Source organism: Rhinichthys klamathensis, unplaced genomic scaffold (assembly GCF_029890125.1).
Source record: "Rhinichthys klamathensis goyatoka isolate OS25496 unplaced genomic scaffold, OSU_Roscu_1.1 h1tg000973l_1, whole genome shotgun sequence".
NCBI classification, from domain to species: Eukaryota; Metazoa; Chordata; class Actinopteri; order Cypriniformes; family Leuciscidae; genus Rhinichthys; species Rhinichthys klamathensis.
The window spans coordinates 351,984-379,413 of NW_026607285.1; the positions used below are offsets into that span (position 1 = coordinate 351,984).

Below are 27,430 nucleotides of genomic sequence, written 5' to 3' on the forward strand. Positions count from 1 at the left end.
TTTCGTTCTCACGACCTTCATCAGGCATGCCTATTATCTGCAGGTGTGCGATGGTTTTTTATTGATTGATTCCTTTGTGTGATTAAAGCTGCAGTCCGTAGCTTTTCCTCTTTGTCGCCATCTCTCTGTTCGAAATCTGTAACTGCAGTGATTCGCGGAATTATCATCTTTACGTGGGTTGTAAATCGGCATGAAACAGCGCGGATGAACACAGTGCTTTGAGGCGAGTGCTGCGGTCAGTCACCGCGCTGTGTGGATACTGTCATACAGAATCACAGATTCACTTTTTGAAAGTTTGACCAACATAAGAATGTTCATAAGAAAATGTCTTCTGAACAAGTAAGTAACATCCATTTTTGTTCTGACCAACTAAGGGGGAAAAAGCATTCGACATGATAAGCTTCGTTAGATTTAATCAACATGATTTACAGCAACCGTGCAAATTATAGCCTACTTTGTTCTCAAATTGTTCATGTTAACAACATCAGCATTGCGTGACTAATGTTAAATTTAATGTGTTTTATGGTTACCTGTGTAGTTCAGAATTCATATTCTCCATAATAGCAAAACGAGAAAGGCACAACAAAGGAAACTCCATAACTGTGTGAATTAAGAAAACGTACTGTTACACGATTGAACTATTGAAATGTCTTACTTGTTCAGCAGAAAAAAGCCGTCTCTTCTTCCGTTTTGAACCCCTTCAAAACACGGAGTTCACGCACTTTTCAAAAGCCCCGCCGATGTTTAAATCCATTGTGTTCGCATGAGACGGTTTCTTTCTCTTTCTCTAGCCACCTTAAATCCGAAGTACGAAGTCTTTTGGGTTTTATAACTGCTGAATCTCCAGTTGACACTGATGATTGTTGTTTGGATCTTTCTGGATGCCATAAGTTTAATTATGTAAAGTGCTGCGAGAAAAGCCTATACATCTAAACATCTCGTCACGCGCAGTATAGCCGGCTAGCCGAAACTCCTTCTTTATGTGTACGGGTGTGACGTAATGACGCAAAGACATGCTCGAATTTCCCGCGGAAACCCACCAGTACCACTGGAATTAAAATCATTATTACAAGCTAACCGTTTTGAATCTAGCTATGGCAAGCAGATAGTTTTGACCACTGGCAGAATAATTTTTTTTTAATATAATTATTTTGGATTATTTTTAACTTAAAAAAGCTACGGACTGCAGCTTTAACATTAAAACAGCAGCAGGTTTATAAGACTGCTGCCCCTTTAAGGCCGAACGCACGGACCCCACTTGAATATACGGTCTACGTTCACTTGAATTCGTCAGTACAAGCAAGAGCGGTGAAAGACAATTCAATCCAGTATTTGTGCGCTGAGACGCTGGTTTTCGGGGCATGCACTTTGGATGTTTGCGTTCATGGAACTTCTTGACTTGGACACCTCCTGTAATAATGTAGGGAATCACTCGTTATACATAAATCAGGTACCAGTTCATGTTTTACTTACATATACAATTTAGTTTTAATACAAATGACACGTGCTGAGTGAACGATCAGCAATCAAGAGCATTCAACAGAAGTGCTCTTTCTCTCTTATAGAAAGTGTTTTCCTCTTATCAGCTCGTGCACCACAGCTATATAGGTATTACTATATTTAGTTTAATATTCCACTAATAAGATACATTTACTTCATAGACAGCCTTCTTTTTTATCCCCATTATACTCTCTGTTGTCAGTGTTTCTTTGTCTGGACACGAGTGTACAAACGCTGCCTGGTATCGGAGCATTTTTACGAGTACATGAACTCAGTATCGGGCACGATACTGGTATTGGTGCATCCCTACTTGAAAACTGATATTTTACATGAATAATCAAATAAATCAAGACTAATAAAATTTTGGTGTCAGAATAAGGTATCCATTAGAAAGAACTGTTCAAATTTGACTATCTTCTGTTTTATAAAAGAATCGTAGCATTCTCAGTTTTTTTTTGTTGAATTTTGATTGAAAGACATAGCATTTTCAAGAAATGGATGCACTTCCCCATCATTTGCTTCACACTTGAGAGAACAACAGCTCAGTTCTGTTTTCTGTTCGATTATCCAAGCATCAAGTGGCCAGCGGAACGAAAACATAAACGAAACATTCAAGAAAACAGGAACTAGTACAACATGACAAGGGCATCCAAACTAAACCAGAGTGCTCCTTTTTTTATCCATATGATGCCAAAACTGAAACCGATAACTTGACCTCTTTAACACACATGCACTATTTAAAGTTTGGTGGTAACGTGGGTCTTTAAATAGAAAGCATCTGTGTGTAGAATGATGAACCAAGTTTACACCAAATTTAGCTTGTCTCAAATATTTACTCAGTTATTTGTCTATTGGATTACTTATTGTTGGATATAATACAAACATACTGTCAAAGTCAAACTAAAATAACAAATGATACTGATTACAAATGACAATGATAAGAAGAGAGAGAAAAAGTGTAGTTGTCAGTCCACTTCCTTTTTTAATACCTATGAGTAATTTGCTGTTAAAATGTACCACTGCAACCCAGTATGATGGTAAACTATGCTTAGACAGACCTTGGACCAAATGAATGCCTTCTTTTTAGATGAAAGACTCTGCTCTCTCAACACATTCACTGTTTTCTGTATAAGAGCACTAAACATTGAAAAAATACAGCAGATTGTGATGAATAGGTCAGATTTTGGCTGTCCACTTAAAAGAAAAAAAACTTTAGCAGTGGAAGAAAAGACTAGGGGAGACTGGAGAGAGGACAAAAGGAAATGAGTGAGAGGGTGAACGAGAAAGAAAACAGGACAGAGAACAGTCTGTACCTTCACACACTGCCAGGCAGACACATATTTACTCGGCCAACTCCCATCTGAAGTAAGGCCACTTTTTTACACAGATGATTAATATTCACTTTGCATCAGGATTATCCCTCAGATGTCAGTTGCTTTTCAGGACGACAGAGGACTAGATGAATAAGGGACTGAGATTGAAGGATAGGGCATTCAGGGTAATTTTCATGCCCCCTTAAACCAAGTCCAGATTTTTCCTAGGATGTGCAGTTGTGCACATACTTGTACATTTTCGGAAATGGAAAAGTATTCTTGTACTATAATTTTTATTATTATCATCATATGTTGAACAACAGCACAGCTGCTGACTCATCCACATACACTCATACATATAAAACACACGCACACACACACACACACACACACACACACACACACACACACACACACACACACAGCAGTGGATTAGTATCCTTTTGCTACAATCTCCATGCAAAACAATGCAAGGTATGTATGTGCAATAACTGACCTGCCAGTGCAGTCTCTGCACCACTTCAACCATTAAATTGAATCTGTCAGATAAAGTTCAGACAACAACACTCTAATTCCCTATGCAAGAGAACCAAGTGTTATGCCAAGTGCTTCATAATCTCTTCCGATACGCAAGTCACAGACTCAGATTTACAAAATAGGACTACTTTGCCCAAGAAGTGCAAAACTCTGGCATGTGCCAATACAAGCCCTTTCAGAGGGCATTATCCACACAAAAGTTTTGTATAGTCTTAGCTCTCAGCCACTTTGACAGTCAGTGACTACATGACTAAGGTTTCAATCTGTGCCCTGACATGGAGCACTCCCTTCTTAACGTGGACACATTTCCTTTATCCGTGACTGCCTAAATGTCGACAAAGGTTAAGTCAAATGTTTCCTAAGTTGTCGTAGATGATGTCTGGAGACTGCATGGTTGGATACCACGCATTTGGAGGTGGCTGATGTCTAGATACTTTGTTATACAGGTCCATGTTTTTTCCAGCACCAGCACCTCTTCTACCAACTTCCGTGCTGTCATGGCTGTTGCTACTGTTATTGTTGTTCAGGTTAGCACTGCCTTTATTTTGAGGCAGCGGATGAGGGTCTTTCTTGGGCAGTGCTACTTTGCTTGGTTTTGGTGCTGTGATAGGTTTGGGGCCTTTTGGTCTGGGAAGTGGCAGCGGTTGTTGAGCCACCTCCTGACCTTGAGGCTCTTCCATTCCCCTGGTTTTCCAGGGATGCATTTCCAACCGTGCTTCATCATAAAGCGTGATGATAGGAATTGTAGATCTGGCTCGTCCCTCTGGCTCATCATAGATGTGCTCTGTTGGACCTCCATCTGCAGGGTGTCTGCTTCGCCCATCGAGTCCCAATGCCATGGTCCTTTGCACCAAGTCCAGACTGATATGATCATAGATGTCTGAGTAGAACGGCTCAGGCTTGATTCCTGAGTGGCGGCTACCCCCCTCTTCGCCAGTCGGCCTGAGGCGTGGGTTAGGAGTGGGTATGACTTTGATACTGTCCACCGGGTCTGAGTACAAACAGTCTCCTAGACTGGGCGGCGCACGGACCGAGTCAGCAGGCTCCGAGTACAGACTCCCTTGGTCCTCTAACAGATTTTTGGACCCACGAGGCATGGGAGATCGTGGAGGGGTCCCACTAACTGGAGGTGGCGGCTCTGGAAGGCTTCGGCCCTTTATGTTTTTCCCATCATTGTCCTTTCGACCAAAGACACCATCCGCAGACCCAGGCTTGCTACCACCAGAATCTCCATCTGGTTCACGACTGTTTGCTTCTGAGATGGCAGCACGGATCTGCTGGAGAGCTGGGCAGTCAGAGTCTAATGATGGAAAGCTTTGGTGTCGTTCTTCAGCTTGGGCTTTCTGCTCCCGAATGGATTCCTCAACCATGTGAAATATCTCATTCCCCTGCTTTGTCTCAAAGGTGAAGTTCCCCGGCCCAGATTCACAGCGTCGCCCAGCTTCAAAAGAGAACATGACCTGCAGAGCATGTCAGAAATGTGACAACATGTTTGTGACATTTCTTCACTTTTATTCTAATTCTCTTATACAGAACATACTTGTTATTTGAACGAACCTTCTTTAAATGAACATTTCAGCATCTTACTTGAAAAAACCCAATATAAAAGTGATCTGATGCAAATCACATTCCAGTGTATAGAGTGGCGTGATGCCAATGCATGATACAGTGTATAGAGTGGCGTGATGCCAATGCATGATACAGTGTATAGAGTGGTGTGATGCCAATGCATGATACAGTGTATAGAGTGGCGTGATGCCAATGCATGATACAGTGTATAGAGTGGCGTGATGCCAATGCATGATACAGTGTATAGAGTGGTGTGATGCCAATTACTTTCCAGTGTATAGAGTGACAAGATGCCAATTACTTTCCAGTGTATACAGTGGCAAGATGCCAATTACTTTCCAGTGTATACAGTTTTTTTTTATGCATTATGTTTGTTTTAAATGTTTGGTGCTGCAGTGGCTGTATTCGTGAGCCAAAACAAATTTCCCACCGGGACAAAGTATACCTAACCTAACAATATGGACCCAACACACTGGGCTTATTAATCTTCTTGGACCCACTTTTTATTAGGTGTATTTAACTACTATGTAATAACATTTAAATTAATAATTTGATATGATGCACTTTTTGCATGTTTTTACATTTGCTTAAATGTAAAAATACTTACCCTTAAACCTTCACATCTCAGAGTAAACCAGTCCCTAATCTTACCCATATCCCACCTTGATAGCAGCAAAAGTGTTTTACAATACAACAGGATCACAATGGATCTCATTCATGAAACATTCGTAAATATACGAGTAAATATGCGAGTGATTTGCGCGTAAAGAGACCTTCCCGAAAACTCTTCTCCTGATTCACAAATACTTCGTAAACGTCAGATGTGATAGTGAAATGTGTGTGTGTTAATGAATTCCAATCAGTCGTAAATGGGATGCGCGTGCACGTTCATTCTCAATTACCATAAATCCCGCCCATTAAATCCGACTGACAACTATATATGGGCATCATATTATGACATGAATGCGAATGAAAAAAAAAATTCTCAGATGCAGAAATTGAAGTTTTATTATCAGAAGTTCATTCAAAACGCCACATTTTATTTTCAAGCGTACATAGTGGCGTATCGGGTCCTAAAAAAAAGGAAGCGTGGCAGCATATTACAGATGCAGTTAATGGAGTTTCATCTGTTAATCGAACATTCCCAGAAGTGAGAAGAAAATGGTTCGACATTAAGCTTGAGAGCAAAAAACGAATTAGTTCACTTCGGAAAAATAGTATTCAAACTGGAGAAGGACCACCATCGCAGATGCTATTACTGGCTCTCATAATAAGAAAAAACGTATGTAATTACTATATATAATATTTTTTCAAAATGCTGTGCAAATATGTACCCGATTAAGGTGAATTGAACGTTTTGCTCATTAATAAGGCTGCATTTTAGTGTTAAGCGCACTATTTACGTGTGGCTGGGAGCAGGTGTAGATTTCTTGTGTACCAACTAACATTTGGAAAATACGAACATTTTAATGAATCCGAAAATTTACGCCAGAACCACTTTACACACGATTTACACAAAAATTCGTTCTGCTCGTGTTTCATGAATGAGACCCAATAAGTGTATTGTACCTAACACATTTTTTTGGCATGAGTATATAGTAGTTAAAAACATCTTATATAAATTGAGACCATCTTTTCAAACTATCATGACCTGCATTCAGTAGTCATTCACCGCATTAGCTCTGCCTTCCGCCCACTCATAAGGGATAGAGGAAGGCCAGCTTCCTGTACCCAGGCAGTTTCTATAGTAAAGACAGGAAGCAGAGTTGGAAACAACAGTGGCTTAAGTTCCTGCTTTATATGTCATCTGTAGTATGAGGCCAGCTGTCTGCAACAATGTTGGGTTAACGCAAACAGCCGTTAGATTATTTTAGGCATGATGCGTGCCGTCTACATGCTAATGTGTGGGTGTCTATTGACTATGTATATACAAAGTCAAGGCTAAGTCCATTTTGAAGGTCTTTTATCATCTGTTACCCTCCTACAGAAGATATTCAGTGCCATTGAATGTCATGCAATTTACCATTTTTAGCACTTTACACTGATTTTGAATTGGTTTGAAACTTTGTATACTTTACTTGAGGACAGTTCAAAATCAGAAAATAATACTCACCCGGTCTCTTCCATAGCGACGGAGAAGTTTGTAAGGCCATATTAATAAATCCTTTTTAGTCTTGGGGTCCTTCAGAATAAGGTTGTCCACATTAGCCCTGAGCCAGTAATTACCAGTGAGACCACAGCGCTCTGATGCTTCTGTCCTCTGGACACTCACCCAAAATTCATTAACTGAAAAATGGAAAATGGAATGTTATGAGTTCACTTCAGATATAATATTGCAAGACATGTATAATTTGTATGTGGGTCAATGGAAAAAAGATAAATCCATGATAAAGAAAAAGAAACCTCTTTAAAATCACATTTAAAAACACATGCCAAGTTTTTAGAAATGTACTCTTTTAATTCATGTTGGTTCTGAAAAACTTATGCCATTTTCAAAAACAGGTTAAATTGAATAATTCTAAAAATGTGATATGATTATGATGTAAATGTATATTTTCCTTCAATCTTCAATACATCCGAGTATACATATCTTAATTAGTGTTGTCAAAAATATCGATATTTCGATAAATATCGATACTGAAATATCTGAACGGTACCAATACTAATTTCCCGAAGTATCGATATTAGCCGAGCGGTCACTTTCACTTCTCTCCAAAGGTGCGTTGACAAACACCACACGTGACGCACTCGTCTCATTCGCTCTGGTTAAATAGCAAAAGTGAAGTGAATGGAAAGATGGCGAGGGTGGCGCCCCCGCGACCGGCTTTGGTTGATTGATAAAGAACACCGCGAGCAGGCATGTCAGAGAATAGCGCGGACACGCGCTTCACACTGCGAGCGGGCTGCGGGCACCCAAAAGATTGTTTGACTATCAATAATCCCTCACATCACTAATTTTTTTAAATTATTGTATAGGTGAAAACAGACTTAAGGAACAAGCTCCAGGGGTACAATTTAGCAGCATATATGCTCAGCATCAGGGGTGTTTGTTGTTTGGACAGACCTGCCCCCACTGCTAAAAAAATCCTAAAGGAAACACTGTAACTTTTCTCGTTTTAACTTCTCTGAAACATTAACCAAGATGGTAGCCTGTATTGTTGTTGATATGAGTCTGTGTTGTCTCGTTTTTTCACCGTAATTCTTAAAGTTAACATAATCTGACTGAGGAATCTTAGACAAGTAAATATCGTAACTGTGGTCAAATGTAAATTAACTTGTGCCTATTTAACTTTATAAAAAAATTATTTAATTCTGCAATTTGCCTACATTAGCGATTATCATCAATTTGATTACACAGATATTAATTAAACTAAACAGCTAGACAGCGGCATCTCTGAATTCAATAATGAAATGTCTTTAACTTAAAATTGAATGTTTAATCTTATTATTATACATTATCAAATTGGAGGATAGAGTGTCAGTACTGTTAAGTGCTTTTTTGTTACAGTATATTTTAATCTTTGATAACAGTAGGTAATAAAAATACATAATGTTAGCTCTGGTCCAATTAAAAAATATTAACAAATAGAACATTTTTGTTTATGTAAAATATACCTCATTGTCATGTTCTAGACTTGTTATATAGCTTTAAATAAAAAAAAATACCCCCTTAATATTGTGGCAGTTTTTCTCTCTGTGGTATCGAAAATGGTATCGAATATCGATATTTTTCAAGGTATCGTATCGAAGTTAGAAATTCTAGTATCGTGACAACACTAATCTTAATCATTAAAATGTTTTCACAATTATTTTTAAAGGCACACTGTGGAACTTTTCAACCTTTATAATATATTACCAAAACCCATTGAGATGGTACATCGACTTACAATAGGTTGAATGACACGTCTGCCGTAGCCTGAAGGTGTCCGTATCGCTTTTCCTAGCACTATGTAACTTCGGGTTTCGGGTAGGAACCCGAGCACAAAAAGAACTACAAAATTCGACCGCTTTACGGCATACGTCACTTCCCCCACCACCCACAACTTCCTCAGATTCTGACGTGAGTGCTCAACTCGCGTTTGATTGCCGTTGCCGTCTGTATATTTTATGTTTTCGTCATGGCCGAACCAACAGCTACAAGGAAGAAGGCAATGGTTTTGTCAGAGGACACTAAAAGAAAAAGGCATAGTGACAAATGAAAAGCCAGGACGAGGATCACCATTGGTCCAGCGTTCGCTCGCTGGCGTGAGCTACAGGAGGAGGAGGGGTGCCCGACCGATGCTGACGCTTGCCTGCACGCAAATGCCGTTTCCAAGGTGACCCAGATAAATCATATAAGTAGTGTAGTATTTTCTGGTATTCCGGCCACAGCCGATGGTGTTATGAGTGTAATAAAATGCCCACAGCCCATTGTTCATTTCTACACACAAACACAGCCCGCCACAGTGCAGGGCTCGCACAAATAAAGTCGACTCATGTCAAATGTGCATTAAATGTAACGTTAGTGAACGTGCCCACGACTCAGTGCCCACAAACACTACACACAACATGTCCCACGGTTTCTGTAAAACGAACCCAACACACATAAGTTACAGTCAGCTCAGGCCGACGGTGTTTTTAGTGCAGTAAATGTGCCCGCCGTCCCGCGCCCACATTCACTCACAGACATGTCAGCACTAAGCCCCACGGGGCTCACCCCGCTCGCTCTCTCTCAGCAGACTGCTATAAGGGAATCGAGCGCGGCAAGGCTGCCCACCTCAAACACTGCAAGCACACACAATCTAAAGACACGGGAGGCTGACCCACTGTCTATGGGCTGACCGGTTGACTTTTGCGACAGTGCTGCGGAGCTTGTGGCCTCTAGGGACGCTAGACGTGAAAGTTACAGGTCGAGCGCCACTAGTGGCCAAAAGTTCCGCGGTGTGCCTTTAAGGTATAAAGTTTTGGTAACACTTTACTTGAAGGGGTGTGCATAAGACACATATCATGAATATGAAGGAGTTTTTATGCATGTTTATAACAACTGTCATAAGTGTCATTCGCTCAATTATGACATTTTCAATGCAAATATGACATTGTTTGAGATGTCTTTGTCATGACAACTTGACATAAACCAATACATCATAACCTGTCATTGTCTTTGCACAGCCCTTCAAGTAAAGTGTTACCAAAGGTTTTTTTTTTTAATATAACAAATTATGTTTTTTTGGTAATTGCATAACATTTTTACTAACTTTGTGTTGTATAAAAAGGCCAAATCTGATATTTTATTGACCTTGAGGGTCTGCAGGGGTCCTCTCTATGAAATCGTTTCCTGTTTTGTTTGTTCTCCATGTTTCTGCACTTTGGTTACACCATGTGTGTCTGATTTGGCATACAATTTGTTTTTAAATATTTTGTTAAAATATTTTTTGTTATGAATAATTACAAAGATGAAAGAAAGAATGGTGAACTACATGATAAGCTTTTTCTTTTCGTTATTTTAATTAGGCTTCTTCTCATTATGACACCAGAACAGCTGTAATACATGCTAATCATAGTGTTTTATTCAGGTTATTTTGTAGCTGTAACTTATTGACTGAAATAGCACAGTCAAGATGCTTATAAGCATAGGTTCTCAAAGTGCGGCCCGCGGGCCAATGGCGGCCCGCCGAAACATTTCTGGCGGCCCACGATAACATCTGTAAAACTGTTAAAACTATTGCTTTGAAAAAATGAATATCTCCGTTTAGCGGCATCCATAGGCATAAGCGGTAATTACATGGTCCGACCGACCGATCGCACTTGACCTCACTCCCAAGGCCACCAGGAACAGTGGTTGTCTACACAGGAATAGGAATCGTGGCCAACCGAAACCAGCACCACAAATCCCATTGCAATTTAAAAGGGTATGTTGACCAAGTAATCAATATTCAATGTGACTTAATAATAATCTTAACAATGTCAAGCTTATTAATAGCCGCGTTTCCATTACCTTTCAAAATGTTCGCGGGCGCGAACACTTGCATTTTCCTATCAACAGTGGAAACAACTTAAACTAGTCTATCATTTCTGGTCATACAGAAAATAATAATGCATTTTTCGCAACTACTTTTATTTGTGTAAACTCATAACAAGAAAACGTGCTTTTGTAAAATAAAATAAAACAATCAGTAGCCTAGGCTACTACGCGCTTTCATGATCTCCGTGAACTGGAGCGCGAGAACTGAAACAAAATATAGCCTATGTAGGCTAAAGCTTAAAATGTGCACTTTTAAACAAACAAACTCGAATCGAAAGCAAATACCTGATTATGTAATCCGTATGAAAGGTGGATTTCTCTCTAAAAGCGCATCTGCTTAACAGCGGAGATGGAGATATGTTTTTAGCCGACACTTAGAAAACATTAGTTTATTAATAAACAATTAAAATGCCTCGCTGTTTTTTCAGACGCATTTATTATCATTGAGGACATGAATCTAAGTATTCTGCTTTACGCAGATGACATTGTTTTGATAGCTGAAAATGAAGTAAGTTTACAAAATATGTTGAATATTATGAGTTCCTGGTGTAGGAAATGGCGTCTTACTATTAATAATGAAAAAACACAAGTTGTTCAATTTAGGAATAAAAGTGAATTACAGAGTACTTATATATTTCAGTTTGGGCCTGTGTCCTTAAAATATACCAGTCATTATAAATACCTTGGTTTTGTTTTTGATGAAAATATGAAGTTTACAGAGGGAAGAAAAATACTAGCAGAGTCTGCTGGAAGGGCATTGGGTTCTGTGTTGAGTAAAATGAAACTATGTACAGATCTTGGTTTTTTGACATTTACACAACTATATAAATCTTTGGTTGACTCAGTTTTGTTTTATGCTGCAGGAGTTTGGGGATTTGAAGAGGTTTATGATTGTAATTCTGTTCAAAATCGTGCTTTGAGATGTTTTCTTGGGGTACATAAATATGCAGCGAAGGTAGCTGTGAATGGAGATGCAGGATGGGATCCATGTATTGTAAAACAAAGGTGTGAAATGGTGTGATTGTGGAACCGTCTGCCAGAGGAAAGGCTAACGAAGAAAATTTTTAACTGGGACAGAGCAAATCATCACCCCTGGTGTGGAGAAGTTTTGTCAATATTTTCTGTGTCTGACTTGCATATAAGGTACTACAATAAGCTTCAATGTAATATAAAGGATGTCAGACAAAGACTGTTAAGTAAATATGAAAATCACTGGAAACAAGATATATGGAAGAAGCCAAAACTCAGAAATTATGTTCAGTTTAAGAATGATTTTGTAACAGAACCTTATATTTTCCTTAATTTAAAGAGAAGGCAGAGGTCTCTCTGTGCGCAATTGAGAACTAGTACCTTACCTCTGGCAGTGGAAGTGGGTCGATTTAAGGGTATACCTGAACATTTACGTTTATGTGAATTCTGTGATCTCAAGGTTGTGGAAGATGAATTTCACTTTGTTTTTTATTGCCCTTTATACTATGATTTAAGGAACTCTCTTTTTGAATTAGTTCAGTTAAAAAATCCTGATATATTTTGGAAATATGAAGGGGAGATTTTGTGCTGGCTGTTTGATAATCATGTTTTTGCTTTGGCAAAATTTATAGAAAAAGCCTGGTGTTTACGGCAAAGTATTCTGTATCCTGTATGATATCCCGTATGTCATCTCTATTTGTATGTGTATTTATCTTTGTGGTTTAGTTATACTATGTTGGAGATTTTGTCTTATATCACGTGGCTATTTTGGTGATATGTGTGAAGCTGTTGTGTCTAATAAGCCCATGAGGGCTGGGCACCATAAAAGGTGTTTGACACTCAAATAAACAATAACTAACTAACTAACTATTATCATTAGCCTATAACTCACCTATAAATCAGGCTAGATCAGACACGTACAGGCTATATGGCTCTTCTCATTCATCACTGCGGGAAAAATATAAATTCCAGGTTCTAAGAGAAAGGCCTTAGAATTTGGCCTTAGAAAACCAGTAAAATCGACATGTTTTCCATATTAATTTGTGAATATTTAAAATGTTTAATAAAGGGGCAAAAAGTCATTTAAACAAAAATCTGAAAAAGTCTGTCGATATTTACTTTTTTGCGCAGCAGTTGGTGAAGCCAGTTCAAATTAAAATTTTGTTCAACTTTGCGTTTTAAAAAGACAACAACCGTTTATTTTTCGTTTTTCAGTTACGGGTTAAAAAAGATAGATAATAATATGCAAATCTGCAATAATGGAAACGCGACTGACAAGCAATGATAGAAATGAATGATGATGATGACTTGTTTGGTAAGCTTCTATTTTAAAAGTTTCTTTCTCTCCCCCCCAAAATTTTCACAAGTTTTGCCAGGTTTAGCCTCAGTTATGAATTAAAATGTGTTTATTGCAACTAATGTAAACTGTAGAGATGCAACCTGGTCATTAAAATAATTTCAAATGGGATTTTCTTTTCAGTGTTTTTTTTCTTCGTTTTCTCCCCCGCCACTTTGGCGGCCCTCAGTTCAATGTTGGGTTCCTAAATTGGCCCTCACCTATCAAAACTTTGAGAACCCCTGCTTATAAGATTGATGAAGTCTGGTACATTTCTTCACAATACATATTGTTTCAAAACAGCTTTACGGAGTTTTATATTGTGACTGAGTGTACTGCATGTATGCAGATAAAATTAGATAGTTGGGATTACTAATTTGTTATGTGGTGATATGGAGGATTATGTATCTATAAGGTTTTGTACAATTTATAATAATGTTGTGTAGGCAATAATGCAATGGGGGAATATTTGTGGGTCCTGATAATGCCAAATGTCTGATTTGACCAGTAAAAAATCAGGTGTTCATAAATTGAGTATGTAGTCGGTGACAGAGTGCAAGTGTGTCTAACATAATTCTGTAATTTCAGGTTCAGAATCATGTATTTTTTTATTCTGCTGTCACCATTGCCCTGTGAATTAATGACTAGGACCAAGACTAGGACCATTTTAATCAACAGTACATTTTAACTTTTTAACATGCGTCTTAAAAGTAGTAATAATAACAATAATAAAAACCTCTCCTTTATATTGGCTTAAAGGTTCTCTAAGCGATCCTGGGTGACGTCACTTCTTGTTGACGTTCGAACTATTGTCAAACAAAACGGAGGCTAGCTAGACCCTCCCCCCTCCTCATCCGCACACTAACCCCCCAAACCCTTCTTGTCGGTCATTGGCTGGAACAGTTTGTTGTTTCGTGGAGCGGGTCGCCGTAGTTTGTTTTTGTTGCTGTTTGTGGAGCCTGGGCTGTCTACAGAGATCGCGTTTCTTTACAGTGTGTTCAGGGGACAGGCAGCCAGCGGATAGTGAGGAGATGTTTGCTGTATGTGACAAAAAATGTTTTGGCCTAAAAAACGCGTGACATCGCTTAGAGCACCTTTAAAGTATCGCGATAGAATTGTATCATGAGTTCAGTATCATAGACTATAAAAAAAGATTACGCCTCTTCACTCTCTTCCATTGGTGAAAAGTGAAGCCGCCAAAATCCTAATATGGCGCTGACATTTTGCACAGATTTGGGACCTGATTCTGCGTATTAGTGAATGCGGGACCCGAGTCTGCGCAGTAGTGAGCATGAAATGGAGCCGCAATATCAAAGTCCCGCCCTCACTCCCGCAGAAACAGTTAGTACAAAGTTTACTGTGTGAAATAAACAGTTATTGACATGTAGAAATTAAAGTTGAAGCTCCAATCTCCTCCCGAAAATCCCCCCAAAAATCTGTTGGTGCCTCTTTGACTTTTTCGTTTAGAGAAGCGGTCAATCATGACGTCACAATCCCGTTTTTATAGCATCAAATAACAAACTAAGATCAAACTTATTTGAAAAAGCGGACACTTAAACTTAAATCAGTGTGATTTAAAAACTACCTAAAATGACAGAAAACATCTTTGGAAAATTAGACTTCATGGGTAAGGCGGGGTTTATGACCTATACTGGGACCAACCACCTGAGGGTGATCGAGATGCTTTGGCTTCACTTTTCAGCACTTGTGCAGCACGCTTGTTAAGTATCGTGAATAGTATTGAGTTGTGACAGTGTAACGTTACAATTTGTGTTCTGACAAGACTAACAGAAGTAAGTTCTGTGGCTTTATAAGTAACACTGAAAATTCTTTGAATCTCAGGAAATTAGCCAACACTGGTCTTTTTCAAATCACGTAGGAACAATCCGCAAAATAAAAAGTACAACCAGGATGTTTTTCATTTGATGGGTCCCGTACTCTATTTCCCAGCTAAATTCAGCACAGATACGCTTCTGTTTATCAGACACTAAAGGCCGTGACCGATTACCCGACTTTCCTCTGCTTCTCTAAATGCTCCACTGTAATCTCCGTTTATTGTCTTGTCTATCTCTGGATTTGCTTTTAACCAAAATACCCCTGGACAGGGCACCAACAATCATTATTCAATACACATTACACTCTGATGCCCACTGTCATACACTGCCATGGCAGAAAAGGTCTGTAGGTCCAAGACTGTATTGTAGCAAAGCCTTTTAAATGTCAGCTCTCACACTCTTTGAGGAAGTCAGTGCTGCCCTTACTAAAAACAGAAGTGATCACAAACTATTTCCCTAGAAACACTCGAGAATGCACAGCAGGAGAAGAGGTAGTTTGTGCATTAAGTAGACTTAATAGTGGCTCCTTAACTGTTTACCTTGCATAGCACTGGATGAAGTGAGTGCCAGCAATGAAGGAGGGGGTCGGGGAAATGCCTGAGATTCTGCTCTACTTTCTGTCCTCCATTTCGCTTGTTAGCCCTTTGCACCTTTCACTGTGACTATTAAAATACAATGAGTGACACAACCAACTACATCTTGCTGGAAACAGCTCTTGAATTTGTAACTACTGTACGTTCAAGAGCTCTAATATTTTGGGCTTTGTGACTAACATGAGCAGGAAATTTGCATGAAGACTAATCTGTTTAGATTTGCATCTGACAGAACATTTCTATTCACTGATCTCAGATCAGTTTTGCTGGTCTAGATAATATACAAATAACTTCAATCTAGGAACCAAAAAGTAACTGAATTGAGAGTGGAGATGATGTCTAAGTCCTATGTTTTGAGAAACTCATCGCACATGGAAATAGTACTTGGAGTTGTATAGATCAAAGGAAAAACCCAAAAAACTGCTGGCGGACACCCAGTTTGTTAAAACACATGAGTAAATTCATAGTGTGTCACATGTCTCTTCTTACCTTCCTCTCTGGAGTAATAAATTAGATTTTCTGCCATTTGAAGCTCTTGCTGTCCATTTGAGTCAAAACTACCAAGAGAACCACTTCCTCCCTTAGAGTGATAGAGACAGAGAGAGAGAAAGTGAGACAGAAAGAGAGATGCTGAGTTAGTATAGGGACAGAGTAATATTCCCTTTGGAAATTCCCAACATGTCTGGAATGGATTTTAATATTTTCCTAATACATCCATAACCTCGTTATAATATGGTTTAAAGGTTATCACACGTGTCAAACAGCTGAACAGAATTCATTCGTTTTCAAACGGCATTTTATAAATTCAATCAGTTATTGAAAAAGCTGTTTAAAAAAAACTTCTTAGAACTCAGGGGCAAAGTCACAAGCGTTAACCACATAGAACCTATAACCATTAAAAAGTCTCCATGATGTCATCTCACCTGAAAAGCAATCTCACACATCTTCTCCACCCACTCATTGGTAATATATTTCTCAGCTGCAAAGATGTACGTCTTGTCATTGGTCTCCACATAGAAGGCAGCCATGTTTTCTTTGGGGCAGGTTTCAGTGACAGCAGGGAGTATGCTGATGCATTCTGACAGACGGATTATCTTCTTGTCCATTTTCTTAGTGCTGGGTTTATCACTGGCGCTGCCTGAGCAATCATAAAACTCAAGCCTTGCGATGCCGTTTTGACTGGCTGGGAACAGTACGAACCAGTTCTTCTTCCATTTCTAAAAAGGAGAGAGGGAGAAGAGGAAGTTTGTACTCTTCTATGAAGATCTGGCAGTGTCTTGGGCAAATTCAACTGTTATTCACTTATGGGTCTAAAAAGTTCTGAAAATACATGCATACAAAACTATTTCTGTTAGTTTGAATCTAGACATAATATAGATAATATCAACTCATGTTCCCTCAAGTCGCTATCCATTCACTTTATCTATTTTATAAATGCATCTTATTGTGTACAATTTATCCATGCATATTTCTTTTTTTTTTCTTTTTTTTTTATCAAAATGTCTTGATTGAACAATGGCACTTTTCTCTGGTGATGTACACTGGAATCCTCCAATCATTTAGTCGGGTTAAACACCACCCTGTTGTTAAAATAAATCAACCTCAAGATCATGTTCTGATCTGCCTCCATCCAATTAACAACCAATGGATTGAACTAAGTCCCTGCCCTACATTTTTCTTTTTCAATAATTAGTTTTACTCAGATATACGTCAAAATACGGAAGAAAAGATCTGTCGCTACTTCGCAACTGTAAAAAATGAACTTCCATGTATCTGCAAATCATTGTTAAATTACAACTGGCCTTAAATCAAGGCCATGAAATCTGGAATTTTGTACAGGAGGAGTGTCAAACTTCTTCCTTTATTTAGCATGTAGGGTCATAATGCTGAGGTCAACAAGAAGAACTTGACAATAATGACTTTAAAGCCCCTTCCTCCAGATGGACATTGAAAAGCAGACTGCAGCAAACAAAAGACATCTATGGGTGTGTGCGTGTGTGAGAGGAGGAGTGTGGGTCAGTTCCTCATATTGTTTGTAACGTAACAAGAAAAGACAATGACCTTCAAACAAAGGCACAAGTGTTTCAAGCTGATTCAATATTGTGATGCAGATGTGTTGTTGCTAATGCAGTGTACACACTCCCAAAGCCAGTCTATTGGAAGAAAAGGAACAAACCATCATGATATGTGGAGTAATGAATTGCATTTTTATTATTTTATACTGTTCCCTGAGGTCCACTAATAATAATGGTAGGATTTTTACATCAAAGATAGGCATAATTCAGAAATAATTTTCTACCCTGTTTTTTTATGCTTTTGTTTAAAGGGGCATGTCTTCTTTAAGACTTCAATGTAAACACCCACTGCTATGATTGGGTAACATCTTTGCATATGAAATAGGTATAATACATGTAGAAACTAGAGATGTTAATTTAGGTTTTTTCCTAACCGACAATCGATGCTCGTTAACCGATCATTTACTGTTAACCGACAAGATTATGTCGGATTATAATTCAATTCAATTAGAAACGATAAGTGTCTGTGACCCAGTAAAAATATAAAAATTTGTTTTCAAGGGTTAAGTTTCACATGCATAAATAGCAGCATAAACAACAGAACATGAGGATTCACACATCATCACATCACACACTTAGCTAAGAAACTGCTATATACAATAAAATGCAGTCATCCAAAATCCAAAAGTTACACTGCTCAATTGAAATATTCCGGAGTGCAATCTATGCTTTTCAGCGCGCCCACCGCCCCACTGTAGTGTTATACCAAGCACAAACATGTGCAGGATGATGTTTTACGTGGATATTTGAATACGAGTGAAGTACAAAGCCTACATGTGTCAAGCAGCCCGAGGGCCATGAGAACGCCGCGAGTATGAATTTTTAAATGCAAATGAGCTGCTGCTCCCTGCCCACTATCCAGAATAGCACTTGTGCCTTTACAGCTTGTGCCTCGGATACTCTGCCAAAAACTGGCAAAACATCTGTTTGTTTTCGATTATCATCTCTAAAGCGGCCCTGCTCACGTGACATTGGAGTTCTTGGTCATCATGAAAGTTTATTATTTCCATGCTTTAAAGCCATATCAGTTTTAAACTTCAGATATATGGTTTTATGAGCGCACAGAAAGCTGGCTGTCAGACAGTCCGTGAGTATTAAACTAAATTCTCTTTTGCATCTTAAACCGTCAAATACACACAACGTTCATTATGTCTGTGAATGTAAACAGCAGGGAAAGAAATCGCATGTGTATATTAGATCTGTGTATTAAAGTGACAGCAGCGTAATATACCTACTGCTGTATATGCTGTTAATATGAATCAAACAACAAAAGAAAAACAGAAAATCACACAGTGTCTGATTGAATAACTTTAGTAGCTTTAATATGAATACATATCTTACTTGAATGCTGCTGTTAAATGCTCTGGCGGGGAGATAAACATGGCGGTCTGCCTACAGCTCACTCAGGGGAGGAGCTAAGCTAATAGTCACCAGTCGTGGATGGGGCCTGTTCCAATGTGACATGGATTATTTTACCTGAATTTATGGGGAAAATAACAAACGGAGTGGATGGATTTTGCCACAGGGCGGTTGTGTACACATAATTATGTTCAAAAACAATATAAAAGTGAATTTTGCATAATAGGCCCCCTTAAACTGGTAGTATTAATATCTCAAAATATTGCGGGTAAACGGTTAACCACGTAATTATGAGCATCCCTATGTGGAACTATTAAAAATACAATTATGATTACAGTTGCTGGGTAACGGTAACGGGTTTTGGCGAGAGAGCAGAACTTGTGCTGATTACAACACAAATGATTAACAGCTCCAGGATTATAAAAGAGAGCGATCCTTGATCACTTTCTGTATAATTTAATCACAATTTGAATAACAGTTGTTTTGGTGGTACTAAAAAGAACAATGTGAAGTTGACATTTCAGTCAGTGGCTGACTATAGCTGTGGGCAATATGACCAAATTCTTATTTCACGATATGAGAAATTTTATTTCACGATAACAATATACTGTATATATCATGATACAGTTAATTTTGTGTTATTTTATCTCGTTTCTGTTATTAAAAATAAGAAAAAAGATGTAAATTACAAACAATAAGACAAATACAATATAATAAAAATATGAATTAAATTAAATTTTTTCAGATACAATAGGTTTATTTAACATGAAGTTAGAATTACTCCCGAAATTGAATAATCAAATGTAAAAATAAGATATTGCATATTCTTCACTGTATGAATTAAATATAAATGTATTCTTATTAAAGCTAAAAATTTATTCAGTCAAGCAGTAAGTTGGATCTTTACAATGGAACTGAATCATCACTGAACTGACTTAAGCTGAACAATGACACTATTTTCTTTTACAGTTGTTGTACGGACAAAATAAACTCTGTTTGCACCATTGAATCATTTTCCTGTTATCACTGGAGAGCTGCTTTAAAACAGTCTGAATTGTATAAAGCGCTATATAAATAAAGGTGACTTAACTTGACAACTTAAGACTGCACAGCATTTGGAAAACGTATCGGGAATCTAAATCTATTTTTATTCCAAGTGATCCTGTTGTAGTATCTCTAACTTCAATAAGATTAGAGAAGAACCAGCCATCAAATGATTATTTTTTGACTGATTTGTACACAAACTGCTCTGTAATAATTTCCCAAAATGTAATTTGTGTGGAAATATTACAAAGTCTGTAAACAGGACGTTAACACAGGTCAGAGACGAGCGCAAAAAGCAGAGAGCACAGATCCACTGGCAGAGAAAATACTGTACCAGGCGAAGCAAGCTCACTGTTTGCAATTCTTGAAATTTTGGAAGAAAATTGATGGCATTTTCTTTTCCTCTAATGCCTATTAAAGCAGCACTAAGTAGGAATTCCGTTTTTGTCAAACCGCGACCCCTAGAGTCGCTGTGGAGTACTTGTACTGTCGTGAATAGCACTCACGCAGAGATGGCTCACACTCACGGCCGGATCCCCTCCCCCTGTACACCGGTACCTGTTCAGTAGGATGGACGCTGTAACGAGTGGAAATAAGGTATGGCCCCTTTAAGAGCTGCGCGCACCCAACACCACATGTATACGGCGCCGGGTTATTTCTGTTTGATGCTCATTTTATCAGAATTTTATCAGATCTGTTTTTTGCCGTAAAGCAATTCGTTACCTCGTGAGACCTCACAGGCACCAGGGGGGTGCGAGACGACCACCATTCAACACGAAATCAGTAATATAAACATTACAATGACTCCAAAGCTGTTCGGTTAAGGTAAAAAAGTTACTTAGTTCACCTTTAAAGTAGTGTTTATAAGCGCAGCGCTGCTTTGTGTACAGTTTTCATTCAGTACGTCTGCTGTTTTTGTTTTGTGCAGGCATGTTTAATGCAGCATAAGAACAAAATGAGTTTACTGTAAGTCATTTGCAATGAAACTATGTGAAATGTTATGCTTTCAAACTAATGGCAACTTCCCTCACCACAAGTTCTATTCACAAGTCCACATTCCTCAATAGTAACTCTCAGCGCACTGAACGGGAGTCTTGTTGGGTCATTCAAGCATCTATCTGCCTTAATCGACCTCTTTTACACATCAGGACAGTCATAAGAGTTCACAGCACCCATCAAAGCAAGTGTCAAGTGTACCATCTCTCATACAAAAAAATAAATAAAAATGCAAGAAGCTGAAAAGGATGACTCCATAAAATAAATCACAAATATTTTAAAACCTTTTAGACAGACGCCAACCCCTGACCATTGCAGAAGATACTGTACAGACAACAGATGTCAATGTGGTAAGGATGGGGTGTGGGATTACCCAGCATGCTCTTTTTCCTCCACCACTCAGCAGGTGTTTGTGTAGCAATGTTCCTTTTAAAAACTACCCCTTTCTTTTTGACTGACTGATGCATGCCATTCAATGAAGACTATACCAATGGATACAAATACAAACCTTGGTTTAACTGAACACTTAAATATCATATTAATTATCATTATTATATTATTAATTATCATTCATTAATGCCAAAATTAAATTAATCGATAATAGAATGGGGTGGTGTGGCATTGTTTTATTTATATAGACCTTGTATAGCCATATAAGGCAACACTTGAGGAATATACTGTGCAGGATGGAAATTATGCAAATAGTCAGAAAGAAAGAGTGACTGGTAACTTCCTTAAATCCTCAACCAAAGCTAATCTGATGAAATGTCTGCTTCTGCATGTACATGTGCTGCACTTTCTATAGGCTAAATAATTATGTAAAAGAACATATACTTGCTTATATGAAAATACTCTCACAGTAAAAATATACATACAGGCTTTAACCTGAAAATATTAACAATTAGGCCTAATAAAAATATTAATTTCCTGTTGGTAACAGCCTGTTGCTTGCAAAGCATAAACATATAAAACAGTAAAAGTTAACAGATCTGCTGATAGATATACATACAGACACTGCACAGAGTGATTCCATCTTGTTAATATGTTGCCAATGTCACAGTAAGATGGGAATGATACAGTAACTTTAAAGTTCAAACTTGTATATATATTTTCATAAATAAAACATTAACTTGATCCCCAACACTGCGCATCAAAATGAATGACTCCTTCAGAAAATATTCACCTGTTACCAAAAAGATATTCTCACATAGGGTTGGGCGATATACCGATAGACACGATTAACGGGTAGAAATGTATCAACCGGTAGAGGTTTTGGACTATGGGTGCATTCACACCATGTCGAAATCACCATAATTGCGAGATTTCAACTGGTAAAAAGCGTTCACGTCCTCGTAGAGCTTGTAATTACAGCTTTTGAGATGGTAATTTTCTGAGAGCTCCTACTTGTACTACGTGATAGAAACGCATAATTCCCAGTCCGAGGACGTGAACAGCTCCGAATAGACTAAGCTCGAGATTACGGTAATTACGACATGGTGTGAATGGAGTACTGTGTCTATCGCGGTTAAATTCACGTGGCGTTGCTGTGCTGGTCACGAAAGCTTATCGTTTGCATGCGTTTTTAAGCATTGCGATTTAAAAACAAGTGATTTTATACCGTTGAAGCGAAAATAAGCAACGAAATAGAACTCATTTCGCTATATGTGCACGCTGTCTGAGAGATGGTTTCCCTATTCTGCCACATGCATTTCCATTCATGAAATTGGAAATAAACATGAACATTTCAGAACATTTGGATTTGATTAATAGTTTGCTCCCATCGTGGTCCACTTACTAATATAAAGGTAAAGTACAGTTGAAAAATGATCTCTTTTAAAGCTCTTTTAAAACAGTATGACTGATGCTCAGTCAGTGACTTGCTTAGAGATGACGAGAGAAAAAATAACTCTATTCACTGCACAAAGTGTGAGTGAGCAATTGCCTTCCCACATACCAATAAAAGTAGCAGACCAGAGTTAAAAAGAGAGAACAAGACAGTGGTAAAACAAATTTTCCACTTTGTGTCTTTGAGTATTAAAAAAAAAGAGCTAAAGGACTGACATATTGCTATCATACCAGGGGTTTCCAAACTTTTGGAAAAGTTTGTAAATCTATACAGCGTTCTATTGCAATATTTTGCATGGGGATATCGTATCGATACCTGGGCGCCAAGTATTGGATCTTTTCAGGGCCTGAATTTCAGCTCATAATTGCAAGTATTGTGCATAATTTGACATAAGCTTAATGCAGAACATAATTTGAAATCTTTCTTTCAGACTGTAATTTCACAAATCAGTAATGTCATGTCTGTAATGTCAGTAAATCAGCGCTTCTGCATCTCTTTCTCTCTCTGACATGCACAGTGAGCTGTGTATAAAGAAAGCAAGTTTTCTTCAAATTTTGAAAGGTTTTCAATCAAATGAGTCCATGCACTTGATAAAATGTTTTATTTTTATCTTCAGAGTTATAAGCCATTGTAAGTATGCCACTTGAAATCACATGAAATCATTAAAAATGCTGTCAGTGTGTAAGGGGTTAATAGTGACAGTCAACAGAGAGCTTACATGCAATATAAATATTTATGTCTCAAATTCCAACCCTCAGGCTTTTAACATGACAAATACTCAAGCTTTTATTTTGGCAGAATTTTGGTGAAATTCTGTAAACTTAGAGTTTGTGCATTTACTGTGAACTTAGTTCTCCTGAAAACACTGTATTAGAAGTATTTGAATCTGCATGCGTGGAAATGAACACAGTGCCGCTCTTCATTCTGAAGCTGACTATATACTTATTTAATAAAAACCTGCCTTATACAATACTGCTGCATGCAAGGCAATTTGCAAAGAACAAAGCCCAGAAGAGCATACAGATCGTACTGTTTGGGAAGGATCAGAAATGTGTAAACTACCATCGATGTATTCATTAGTGTTTTCCATTTATTGTACAGTATGTATTTGGTTTGGCTCTAAAAGATCCTTGAGCTGTAGTAAAAGTAAGAGCAAAGGCCAATGTGGGCCAGGCAAAAGATATCTTTGACAGGTATTGATACTTTGACTCCATACACAAACAAATCTAAGGATTGTAAACTGTTTGGCCTGTCACAATATATGTCTCATTCCAGATCAAATGTGATATGAAATTGCAATTGAAAGGGTTTAGTTCTACTTTGTGTAATAAAAGTGGTCAGTTTTTGGGGTGATTTTACACCTCGACTGAGGTGTAGGGTGAGAAACAATGCAGTGTTAAAATGTTGTAGCAAGTTGTTTAGCGACATCAAGCATAAGCCGCCTCGGTGCTCAATTAATATGCATGTGCTTTGTTCAGGAGCACAAATATTTAAATGATGCTTAGTCTCTGTCTGAAACAAACAGTTTGAAAATGTCAAACAGAAATGTGTTAGTTAGAGTGACAAAGAGACACTATTAAGTTGTAAAAGAGATCTACATCCATATAAGGACTAGCATTAAAACAGGTTCTGTGGTTGTTGCATGCCGTATTTGGCAATGTTATTGACCTCAAATATGAAATTAAAACCCTTTATGCCGTTCCTACAAATGTAGTGTGTGAAATATTGAAACCTGACTACTATGGATAAACCTCAAGTTCAGAAAATAGAGAAAATGTTAATTCATGCCTGTGCTCGTGCTCATGCTAATGTTGGGCACACAATACAAACAGCTCTCTAATAACAGGGTAAGGGAAAAAAAATAACATAATTGATAGTACTAAAAAAGAAAAAAGCAATAGATTTGTTTGGTCTTAACAATATTATTGATTTGACTGCAGTGACACTATGGTATGAGAACTGAGCTGGACGACAACACTGTTTTTCTGCAGAACTGCTTTATAGATGATAATTATTTAATAATTGATTCTTTATATTTTACAACAGAACTGAATCAACTCTGAACTAACTTTGGCTGAACGATGACACTTTTCTTTAAGATAATCGAAATGAACTCTGTTTGCATCATTGAATCATTTGCCTGTTATCACTGTAAAGCTGCTTTGAAACAATCTGTATTGTATAAAACGGTAAAGTAGGTGACTTGACTTGATTTGTCTCATGTTTTACCTTGCACACCTTCCACAGAGTTGTCAAACACGGTACATGCACTTTCATATATTTTTTTCTTGTCCTTGTGTTTCCAAATCTTGTTGACAGTGTGATTCGCAAGCCTACAGTCACGTGTTACATTGATTCCAGCCTCTAGCAAAACTATCCAAACCTTCATTACCAAACAAAAACCTCCTTACATCAATGAAGGGAATCAGGTTTTAGGTCCCCCAAAAGTGCAACCATGTGTTCATGATGCCGGGGAAAGACAGTGCTTGTGCAGAATATACATTTTCAGCACAATGCAAATCTCACAGCAGCACGATCCTGTGATTCAGCCATGAGTTTATCATCAGCCGCTAAAGAAGCCTCACAAAGCACAAACACCAAGATTATTTTTAGTCATGGAAATCTAGTGTTATGGTTGACAAGATACTTTGCATTTTGCTATTGGGTTGTAGAAACTAAGCTATAACCTTACAACGTTCATGTGCTCCTGATGTGAGAAAAACCTGCATGAATGAATGGCAGCATTAAAGTTTTATCCCAATTTGAATTTCTGTTGTTGCCTGAGGCGAAAGACATATAGCTGTGCTGTGTGCTCATAATTTGCCTACTTCCATATCACAAAGAAGCTTCAGACAGAGGAAGTGAATAATGAATTAATGACAAGCCATTGCTCCAGCAAGATGTTTTTGATCCAACACCGGTCTGACTGAAGACATATGACTCATATCAATGTCTAAAGAATGACAAAAATACATGCCTAACACATTCAATAAGAGAGAAAACAAACAGAACCTTTTGTGGTCATGTGTCTGTGATGTAGCATTTTCCACTGCACGTGGACAGACAAGAGAGTGGAAATTATTTTGAGACAGCTGGCCGCGTGTATGTAGGCTATAACCTACTCTTGTTTGGTGGTTAGATATCATTAATGAAAAGGAAAAGGAATCTATGTTTATGTAGTTACTGACCTAAAAACAGAATATGCATGAAGACAGTTTAAAGTTAAAGAGATGTTGTAGCGCAGGATCTGATGTACTCATTCATGTGACTATCTCATGACGCAAGAGAGGAATAGAGATAAAAGCCATTCCTTCTTACTCTAAAATAAACTATTTAAATTGTCTTTAATGTTAATTTAGAATTTTTTTTTTTTTTTTAAGTTGACATTTAAAACATTTTGGTTGATTTTGTAGGTCCTCTTCCGACTGTCACTCTCTATATGATTGGATCAATTTGAATTTGTAAATGTTAAAATATTGGTTTAAGGGTGACTTGATGCTCTTTTTTTTTGTCCGGACCCATAAAGTTACTTACAAATACATGCATTTCATTTATATAGTCATATTTCTATATATTTCAGACTTAAAGTCTCTGCGGTCACGAAATTGTATGGTTATGCATCCTTTTTCATTATTATTTCTTTAAACAAAAAGCAGTTATGCAATTTTGTTTAAAAATATTAGAAATATATAAAAAATAAATCAAAGTCAGTGTTGCACAAAATCAGGCAGGAATTATTTTCCTCCCTCAATGTCATATTTTGACATTTCATAGAAAAGACTAATCATTAAATATATATATATCCTGATATATTAATGACTTAAAACACAAAACAAAAAAAAACTGCCTTGCAAAATAAGTTGTGCACACTAAAGTGTATTGAAGGTGCAAATTTCTATTTATTTATTTTCATGGTTATAATGTATAGAATGCATATAATGTATAGAACGTTTTTCAAACAAGAATACAAAGATGGGATATCTGAGAAGTTGGCACATGTGTTTAAACTGGTGTTTTGTAAGATACTCCTGATTATCATGTCAGACATCGTCATATGTCATTGCCTAAAAAATCAAACACTATATGAGACAAGGTCTTACCTTTCCAAACTTCTGATGCTGGACGTACAGTTGTCCCTCCTTAATGTGAGTGTCCATTTTTAAAATACTCTACCGCTGCACAGCAAGATAAAGGATAAATATTTCTCAATCTTTAGACTTTTTCCGATTTCCTACCGCGCGAACTTCCGCTTGTCAAACTTTTGCTTCAGGGGCGTTTCGACGGGAAATCATTAAGATTAATCTAACTGTTAAATGAATGTTTGGAGGGGGAAAGCGAAACGTTATAACAGAGTGTTTTCATGCTACTGGTCCTGAGTTTTGAGACGCTGCTCTGCCGCTCGCTCGCTCTCTCTCTCTCTCTCTCTCTCTCTCTCTCTCTCTCTCTCTCTCTCTCTC

At 37.9% G+C, this 27,430-nt stretch overlaps 1 protein-coding gene across 1 annotated transcript; it reads right to left on the reverse strand.

Annotated features, from left to right (window-relative positions):
* Positions 1-2,313: 2,313 nt before the first annotated feature.
* Positions 2,314-27,385, reverse strand: dok1b (docking protein 1b). Its single transcript, XM_056244393.1, has 5 exons — positions 27,074-27,385; positions 16,577-16,870; positions 16,143-16,233; positions 7,033-7,205; positions 2,314-4,810 (listed from the first exon to the last, which is right to left on the reverse strand). Exons 1-5 carry the CDS (start codon positions 27,128-27,130, stop codon positions 3,698-3,700), a joined length of 1,728 nt encoding a protein of 575 aa, XP_056100368.1. The 5' UTR covers positions 27,131-27,385; the 3' UTR covers positions 2,314-3,697.
* Positions 27,386-27,430: the final 45 nt, after the last annotated feature.

Coding starts and splice junctions, on each gene's coding strand:
- dok1b (XM_056244393.1), bottom strand. CDS start 27,130: ATGGACACTCACATTAAGGAGGGACAACTGTACGTCCAGCATCAGAAG. Junction 16,234..16,576: donor TGTGTGAGATTGCTTTTCAG/GTGAGATGACAT, acceptor TATCACTCTAAG/GGAGGAAGTGGTTCTCTTGG. Junction 4,811..7,032: donor GTCGCTATGGAAGAGACCGG/GTGAGTATTATT, acceptor CATGCTCTGCAG/GTCATGTTCTCTTTTGAAGC.